General features: G+C 38.8%; 1 protein-coding gene and 2 non-coding genes across 3 annotated transcripts; 2 read left to right on the top strand and 1 right to left on the bottom strand.

Annotated features, from left to right (window-relative positions):
• Window positions 1-363: 363 nt before the first annotated feature.
• Window positions 364-4,155, bottom strand: rpl14 (ribosomal protein L14). Its single transcript, XM_053652436.1, has 6 exons — window positions 4,103-4,155; window positions 2,781-2,882; window positions 2,544-2,638; window positions 1,346-1,445; window positions 1,177-1,230; window positions 364-707 (listed from the first exon to the last, which is right to left on the bottom strand). Exons 1-6 carry the CDS (start codon window positions 4,103-4,105, stop codon window positions 636-638), a joined length of 426 nt encoding a protein of 141 aa, XP_053508411.1. The 5' UTR covers window positions 4,106-4,155; the 3' UTR covers window positions 364-635.
• Window positions 4,156-4,761: 606 nt separating this feature from the next.
• trnap-agg (transfer RNA proline (anticodon AGG)) lies at window positions 4,762-4,833 on the top strand. The gene has a single exon. It is a non-coding gene; the product is annotated as a tRNA-Pro (tRNA).
• Window positions 4,834-5,579: 746 nt separating this feature from the next.
• Window positions 5,580-5,651, top strand: trnap-cgg (transfer RNA proline (anticodon CGG)). Its single transcript has one exon. It is a non-coding gene; the product is annotated as a tRNA-Pro (tRNA).
• Window positions 5,652-9,003: the final 3,352 nt, after the last annotated feature.

The raw sequence follows: 9,003 nt of genomic DNA, 5'->3' as shown, positions 1-9,003 counted from the left end.
AGAGCAGGTTAGCTGTGATGCAAGTTATCATAGCACTGAACCACACCTCCTCGAGACCGAAAAACCAGTGTTTGCTCAAACTAAACTCAAACTTACCTGGTAACCACCGAAACCGGCTTTGTGGAACAGGCCTTTGGAAATTTGACCCAGAGAACAAAACAAAAACATTGTTCAGGATACAAAATGCTTTAAACTAGTTAGATATATAATTGATTTCTACACACAAAGCAAAGATTTTGTAAACCCCCCCATATCGCTGGCTGTATTTCTGACAGATGAAAAACTTTTACGAAGAGTATTAGCTCTACAGACATTATATTTTTGTTAATTACATGCAGTGAGAAAAATAAAACAGCAAACAAATCAAAAGAATTCATTTATTCTGATTCCGACTCTACAACTGGATTAATAGGCATGAAAGTTTTTGTTTCACTGCATATGCTAATGGTTCATATTTAAATTCTGCTCAGTCACCAGAGTTGTGGCTCTGTGTGATGAACTTGGACAGGAAATGAAGTGAGAAGAACATGACTGATCAGAGCAGGGTGCCATTCACACCTCTACAACCACTACCATGTGAAATAAATGCCACAGTAGAGCTGAACAAGTGTTTTAACACATTTATTGACCATGATCTAGGCCTTTTTAGCTGCGGCTGCTGCAGCTTTCTGGAGTTTCTTTGCTTCGTGCTTGATGATCTTGTTCCTCTGCGGAGACAAAAACATGAAGGAGGTCAGGTCTCAGAAGGTCAGATGAGAAAGAATAAATCGGCTAAAATGCCTCCTCTGGTTAGGGAAATGAGATACTGCACGAATATATCCCCCATGTACAAGTATACATTCTTAAATCAGACACACTAGTAACACCGCTAACAAACAAAACTAGCAGCCATTAATCAGCACTGCTGTACTTAGCATTTCTGTTTTGAATATTCCTTTAAGAGTTACCAAAAAATAACAGCATAGATCATGTGTCGTGATGGATAACCCATCGCCAAGTCCCACCACTTTAACACCAATCTTTACACTTTATATTAATAACATACGCTTGCAGTGGATTGTGGGTAATACAGTTATTACGTCACTGAGTCGACAGTGTATGAACAGATCTCAATATCACAGACTTGACTTTTTAATGAATAAAAATTCTGATGTGTGTTTAAACATGTTTTCTTACCATTTTCTTGGCCTTCATGACCTTGTAGCGATCGAAGTCGGTCATCTTGGCCCTCTGTTAAAATAATCCAGAAGGACAGGTTAATGATTAAACACGTTTGTGATTGATTATTAGAAATAATCTCATTCATCATGTCCATTTTGTGTGATTATTTATTTATTTTTTTTACCTTTTCCCTGGCTTCGATTTTCTTGGCCCAGCTGCTCTCAGCCCACTTCTGGCTGATCCCAGCTTTCTCCCAGGCACGCCTCACAAACTTCTGCCGAGCGCTGTTGAGGATAAAGTTACATCAACGTCAGCTTTAATTTGTTAGACTTCAAGAACTCATCCTTTAGATTCATCCATCTCTCTAAACACATCCTAGAAGCAACGCCATTTTCAACACAACTTCACAACCAAGACATATGAATATTTTGGGTTCACATTGAGGATTTATTCTGGATCCAGTGCGCTACTTAAACCTGAATGTGCACAAGGTGCTCAATAATAACTTGTGACTATCTCAGCGATGCTACTTTAACTGGTTAATCTCAGTACAGCGCAGGTTCATGTATCTAGGATAAAAACTGAAATCTTTTGTGCAGAACAAAATGTTACAGGCTGGAAGTAGTCCAGCGCTGCTCTAATTCACAGTTAAAAACTACGATCATAGAATTATTACGGAAAGTCATTAAGAGGTCTCAGATCATGGCAATTTTTTTTTTTTAAATAAATCAATTCTAAGAATGTAACAGCATAAAGAATATTGCAAGAGCACCATATCTAACCGTATAGCACCTGTGATTGTCACTCATCAATGCATGGCTTATCTGACCAGCAAACTGTCAGAATGCACCAACATACACATGTCACAACCCGCTATCCTGAGCTGGTTACTCTGTGTGGCCTAACCTAGACTGGGCTGTAACACACATCTATACACTAAAAAACTTGTGCGTTCACAAACGGATAAAGTAAAGCTTCTTGTTACTCAGTGTTTGAATTTAAACAGCGAGACAGCTCAAATAAAGAACAGAGGTCTTTAAAAACTCCTAAAAATTAATTTATCTGAGAGTTAATTAAGGATTAAACAAAGTAGGTTAAAATGATAAACACTTTGTTCAGCATAGCTACTTGGTCAATAACATTTTAACTATAATGTAAGATTAATTAGTTTATTTTATTAAACATGTAAACACTCCCATGTTATTACAAGAAGGTTCTACTGCTGGCTTCCTCGTTATCCGATTCCTCTGAGCCTGTACTCACACTCTAGTCTTACCAAAATGTGATTATTGTCTATAGTATAAAAGGATGGAGAGTACTGCTTTAGACTATATTAAAAGCTCTCATGTCAGTGCAGGTGGAGAGTGAAGATGGGGTCATACCTGTGGGGAACTTTGATGACGTAATCGGTGAGCTGCATGCACTTGAATGGCATTGACTGCCTCTTCACACCAGTGCAGGGGCCATCCACCAGCGCCTGTCACATCAACCAAAACACCACAGTTATATAACCTGCTACTCCTGACATCCTTAGCGTTCAGGCCAAAGCCACTCAACCCAGTTGTCACTGAACCTCACGTTAAGCAGCAGATGTGGTGCAAACATGCAGCAGTTCTTACCCTGTTCTGATCAATCACATCTACAATGGTCACCAGTTTGCCTTCATGGGGCCCAAAGGCGACGTAGGCGACACGGCCAATTTCGACAAAGCGCTTGAACACCTGGTAAAAACAGGAAACAATTAACTACAGAGAAAACTTTTACAGACTCAGCTTAATCTACAATGCACAAACACTGTCCTGAATCACTGGAGCAGAGTCATAGTTCTGTAATCCAGACTTATTTTTATATCATAAGATAAATACTGGAGGAAAGAAAAAAAAAATTAAAAATCAAGAGCAACTAAATTGTGTGGATGTAACTGTAAAGAAATGTATAGAAGAAAACAAAGGACATGACTTGCCATGTTATAATTTTATTTTAATTCCACTTTTTCTTGTGGAGGAAAACCGACATGATCTCATCCAGATTCATTACTGAAACTTTCTACAATCTATTTTCTCCCCCCGCCCAGTGTTACGAACTTTAACAGGGGAAAACAGTCATTATGACACAAAGCTGAACCGCAGTCAGATTAACTTTTATTAATTAAACCCTAAGATTGTTAATCTTAGGGTTTAATTAATTTAAAGTTTAAAATTAATTTAAAGATGGGGGGGGGGGGGTGCTGAACCACATAAATGTGTTAACTTTTGTGTGTTGCCTTCATCTTGTGGAACAACAAATAAAAGACCTTTGCCAGATTCATTACTAAAAAGATCCTGCATTTAGAATTATTTTTTACCTGATAGTTTTATTTTCTAATAGTTAATAAGAACTTAATGAATTATTACAAAAGTCAAAAAATATTCGTTGTGACATGAAGCTGCTTTAATGGGAATAACATGATGAAGAAACATCTAAAGAAACCGGATTTATCCATGGAAAATAACAATAGTTAGTTGGATTGTTTCTTAACTTAAACCAAATGTATGGAAATTAACACCTTTAAAATCCAGACCTGCGCGAGACCTGTGTATTAGCCATGCTAGGTCCTGCTAGTCATGAATACCACTGTTTGTGACCGTTATAGCGTCTGAAGTTACTACTAAAATAACTCATCTTTACTAGTAAACTCGGCTAGTGAGTTAATTACTAAGTTAGTTAGTGGTTTACCTGGTTATCTAAACGCACTCGGCCTAACTGAAACAACCACGTTGCGCGCGCGACCGCATTAAACACCCGAAATTTCGCTAAATACGCCAACATTAATTTTATAAATAAGCACAAAATGCATTAACTACAGTATAATCTCTCCGATCTAAATATATTTGTGTGTTAAGACGCAAAAAAGACTGAACTTTTACTTGAATTTGTATTCGGTATCTGTACAGAGACTCACCATGATGGCAGACCGTGTTAGAAAAAGAACGGTGTAGTTTCCGGTCCAGCCTGATACGGTTTCCGCTCAGCACTGCGCATGCGCACAACATGAGCCGGCCTAGAGTGAATTATAGGCCTAGTCAATGAAAAGTTCTCTCACGAGGTTAGTAAAAATGTAAGTACTGATGAACTGTGCAACGTATTCAATAGATTATTGTATTAAAAATAAAAACAAAATTAAGAAGTATAATAAACAACACCTCCTTGAACTCTGATTTGGATTTCAATGTAGTGGTGTTTCAGCAGTATAGGAAGTGGCATAAATGTGCATAATCATTAGTATGCTAATCATTAGTAAACATTAGTAAACAAAAATTGTTTCTATGTAATGCCCACAAATATTTTTTGTTCGTTTAGATGCACAAAATGCAGCGTGTTTTTTTTTTATGAAAAAGAAAAGAAATATATATATATATAGTTACTCAATATATATTACATAACATATATATATTTTTCTTTTAGAAGAGAATAATGTAAACACATGAGTTGCAGTATTTCATTTCTCACCACTAGATGGCACCAAGAACACATCGCATTTTACAAAAATTCCTCAAACATCTGTCCTGTAGCCATGTAACGTGGCAAATTGTGATGTGACCCTTCTAAGAATCTACCATCGGCTCGTTGGTCTAGGGGTATGATTCTCGCTTAGGGTGCGAGAGGTCCCGGGTTCAAATCCCGGACGAGCCCATTTTTTTCCCCAAATCTTTAATATAAATTACATGATTAGTCTGAAAGTTGAGCATTACACCTGAGCATTCTGCATAATGAAGAGTCTTGACACTGCTCAATGACCAACGGTTCACTGGTTTGCAAATGTGTATGTGTGTGTGTGTGTGTGTGTGTGTAAAACTCCTAGGCAGAGTCCAGCGGAAGGCTCTGAAAGACATAGCTGAAGAGCAGCTTTTATTCACATCTATTTGACTTTATAACTTAAAGTTCTCTCACGACATTACATATCTTTTAGTTGCTCAGTTGTTGAGGTTAAATATTTTTTAAGTATTGATGAACTGTGTAACATATTCAATGGATTTCAGTAAACAACTTTTTTGGTGTTAACAATACAAAATAAAATAAAGAAGTATAATAAACAACACCTTCGTGAACTCTGATTTGGACTCCGAGTTTTTTCTGCAGTATAAGAAGATATTTGGCATAAATGTGCATAATCTTTAGTAAACAAAAAATGCTTCTATGTAATGCCCACAATACATTGTTGTCGTTTAGATGCAAAAAAATCAGCGTGTTTTTAAAATGAAAAAGTTGTATTATTTTCTTTTAGAAGATATTAATTCAAACTGATGAGTTGTAGTTCCCAATTAATCCCCACTAGATGGCACCAGCAGTGTATCATCAAGTATCATCTCCGCATCTCCGCGTTTGTGCTGTAGATATGTAACGTGGAAATTGTTCAAACTCCTATAGGTGTCTTAATCGGCTCGTTGGTCTAGGGGTATGATTCTCGCTTCGGGTGCGAGAGGTCCCGGGTTCAAATCCCGGACGAGCCCTGACCTGCGAATTAGGTTGACATTTCTAAATACATATGGAATGTTGATTGGGAAATTCAGAGTGAACATGGGGCTTGATGAATATCTGATAGAGATAGCTATCCGATAGCTACTTGGGCTTTAACTGTATTGCTAAAAATATTGTGTTAATGTAAAACAAGAAAATACATATATATTTTCCAAATCTGGATTATAAATTACATCATTAGTCTGAAAGTTCAGCATTCCATCAGTCTAAACATTCTGCATAAATAATGTCTCATGAAGAGTCCTGACACTGCGTACTCAATAGTTTACTGGTTTGCAAATCTTGGGGCCTCGTCCGGGATTAGCGTCTCCTAGTGGACTGCTGCTAATCAACACTGAACTGCAGGATCCAGAATATCTAATCCAACGTGCTGACTGGTGAATTGTGGGTTCCCAGACATGGAATCTCTGTGAGAACTAAGATGGGATATTGAGATACAGCTTCACCAACTGAATAAAACAGTCCTGCGTGAGCTTGCTGCTTCATGTAAGGAGGACACAGAGGAGGGAAAACCGGGAGAAGATGCAAGAGAGTTGGAACTCTGTGACTACATTGTTGACTTTTTGAGAAGTAAACAACTGCAGACTCTAGAGGACCAAGGCATGGCTTGTTTACTTATCTTCCGTGATCTCATCGATGAACTGTGAACAGCGCCGAGAGTTATTCAAGAGGTCACAGGGCTACGCAAAGGGACCGATCCAGTTGAAACTGTGCCAGTAATGAGTAGTAACACAGCATCACTATCCGTGGTTGCTGAGGAGGTAAATGGACTGCTTAAGTTGACAGACGTAGCAGCATTTTTACCTCGCAGAGAATTTAAACTTCATGGTGGTCAGATTTCTGATTCAGGTAGTAATTTGAATTATAACAATATGTGCAGACAAAACGATGAAGGGCTAAATGAAACGTTCACAGAAAGAGAGATAATAACTGTACTAAAAATAATTAAACCAGGCACATTTAAAGATATGCTGCTCACTAAAGATAGTCCCATGTTAAGGGAAATGAAGCATTTTCTCAACGCACACCTTATAGACAAAAGTAGTATAGAACTGTTCTAGGAGCTCAGTAAAACTAAACAACATGACAGGGATAATCCACAACAGTTTCTGTATAGATTAATGGGTTTGAAAAAGTGTGTTTTGTTTGCATCTCAACAAAGTGGTACAGATTTTCAGTATGACACCAAGTTAGTACAGGGAGTTTTTCTCCATTCACTTTACCAAGGTTTAAGTGAGAAGTAGAGCTATAAAAAGCGAGATCTCAAACCACATCTCTCTAATGACAGCATTACCAATTATTTCATTCTAGAAATTATAACACGGTCAGTCAGTGAGGAGAATGAAAGACAGACGTGCCTAGGTCATTCACACAAGCAGAAAATAGTCGATGTCAATGCTACATGACAGGAGGCAGATAAGCGGGATGCTATCCAAACCCAGGCTGAAGTACAGGTAAACCTTACTGCCATACAGGACCTGACAGTACAAGTTTCAGCTTTGACCAAAAGCCTAGAGAAAGCCTTCATAACCACGGTGCATAAAAACCATTGTGATACTGCAACAAATCCCAAAACCATAACAAAACCTGTCACAAAAGGAAAATGTAAGCAGTGTGCAGAACAGGGATTTGATGTGTACACACTGTTTTCGCTGTGGTCGAGAAGGACACCAAGCTCTTGGCTGTCTACTAAAGAATAAACAATCGGGAAACTGGAACACGTCATCGGGGAGGGACCACCAGTGACCAACCAACTCCTAGGGTCCCCCATTAAAATCACAGTCTTAAAAGCCCAGTAGCTGGCCAATCATTCAAATAGCATAATGTACCAACAAAGAAATGGGTCGCTCAGTTAATTGGAAGGAGGTGCATAGTTACGTGTCATCTGATTGGTGCATTACGGCCCAGTCTAGGTTGGGCTGCACAGAGTAACCAGCTCGGGATTCAAGTTGATTGATCTTTAAATAATGGACTAATAACGCAACAAGGTTGTGTGAAAAAGGTTGTGGTATATTGTAACAGACAATTATCTACATACAACTGTACAAATTAACCTAAAGAGGCATATCGTCAGGGTGGGCAAAGGCCAAAATAATAAACAAAAGGATTCTAAGATTAGGTAGCTAGCTTACCTAAAAGGAAAGAAAAGAAAATACAAATATTCTTCCCTAACTACCTAAGCAAGAAACAGAGACAAAAGGAACCCTCTCCCAAAAGAAATGACAGCCCCACCCCTACTGCCAGTGAACCAAGTGAACATACATATATAAAAGTGAAGAGAATATACATAAACAGATTTAGGGATAACCAAACTCAAAGTCAAAACCAGGCCAAAGTCAAAACCAGAACAGAAGTCAAAATACAGAATTTAGCCACAAGGGCAAGCACACAAATCAAGCAATCTCCTAACAACAAATCACACAAACACCTCCAACATCCCACCACTTCTCACTCCGTCTTCCTCTTTAAAAATGGCCACCAATCAGTGAGGTCATCCTGGAGGCGGGAGCAAGGCAGGCTAGGGCAGGCTGGAAAGTCTGGGAGGGAGTTTGGACCTGCACACAAAAAGTCACAGCACACAAAACTTCCCTTCCCAAGATAGTGGGTTGTAACAGGTGTTAAAGTACAGATGCTACTGGATAACAACGCACAGGTGAGCATAGTGGGAAAGTCCTGGGTGGAGCAAGCCTTGCCAGATGTCAACATTAAGTCCATTGAAAACTTATTGTCAACACGGCAGCTAGAGGTCACTGCAGCTAATGGGACAGTTGTACCACCTGATGGGTGGATTACAGTTCTCCTAGAAATCTAGCGCAAAAGATTTGGTAAAGTAGAAATATTTGTACCAATGCTAGTCAGCAGAAGCTGTGAAAGTAGTTCACTGTTAGGCTTCAATGTGAATGAAGAACTAATTAGGGGCAACAGTGGGCAAATTAATGATACCAGTTTACATGACCTTCTTTTAGAGGCAATGAATGTGGAAAAACACACAGCTGAAATTCTTGTTTCCACAGTTAACAATATGCCTTTACAGGAAGATCCAATCTGCCCCTCGATAAAAACTGGAAAGAAAGGACTCCTGGTTCAAAGTGGTCAAATATTTTAGGTGAGACGCCGCATTAGACACTGTTCAAAAGAAGGAACAACATTATTTGAGCCAGTGGAGGAGAATAACTTACCAGATGGATTGGAGATGTTTCCTGCACTTGTTGATGTGCCTGCAAGAGCCTCAAAAGTAGTGAGTATCCCAATCCAGGACTCCACACACCATGACATATTCTTACCTCTGAGAATAGTACTGGGTCACATTGAGAGCATCACCGA

This window comes from Ictalurus furcatus, chromosome 2 (assembly GCF_023375685.1).
Source record: "Ictalurus furcatus strain D&B chromosome 2, Billie_1.0, whole genome shotgun sequence".
NCBI classification, from domain to species: Eukaryota; Metazoa; Chordata; class Actinopteri; order Siluriformes; family Ictaluridae; genus Ictalurus; species Ictalurus furcatus.
Note: the sequence above shows the minus strand (reverse complement) of the source record. Positions and strands in the feature narration are given on the sequence as shown.

Excerpts from the sequence above, each read along its gene's own strand:
- rpl14 (XM_053652436.1), bottom strand. Across the intron at positions 1,446-2,543 it reads GTCATCAAAGTTCCCCACAG|CGCTCGGCAGAAGTTTGTGA; the intron begins GTATGACCCCAT and ends TATCCTCAACAG. Across the intron at positions 1,231-1,345 it reads AAATCGAAGCCAGGGAAAAG|AGGGCCAAGATGACCGACTT; the intron begins GTAAAAAAAATA and ends TTATTTTAACAG.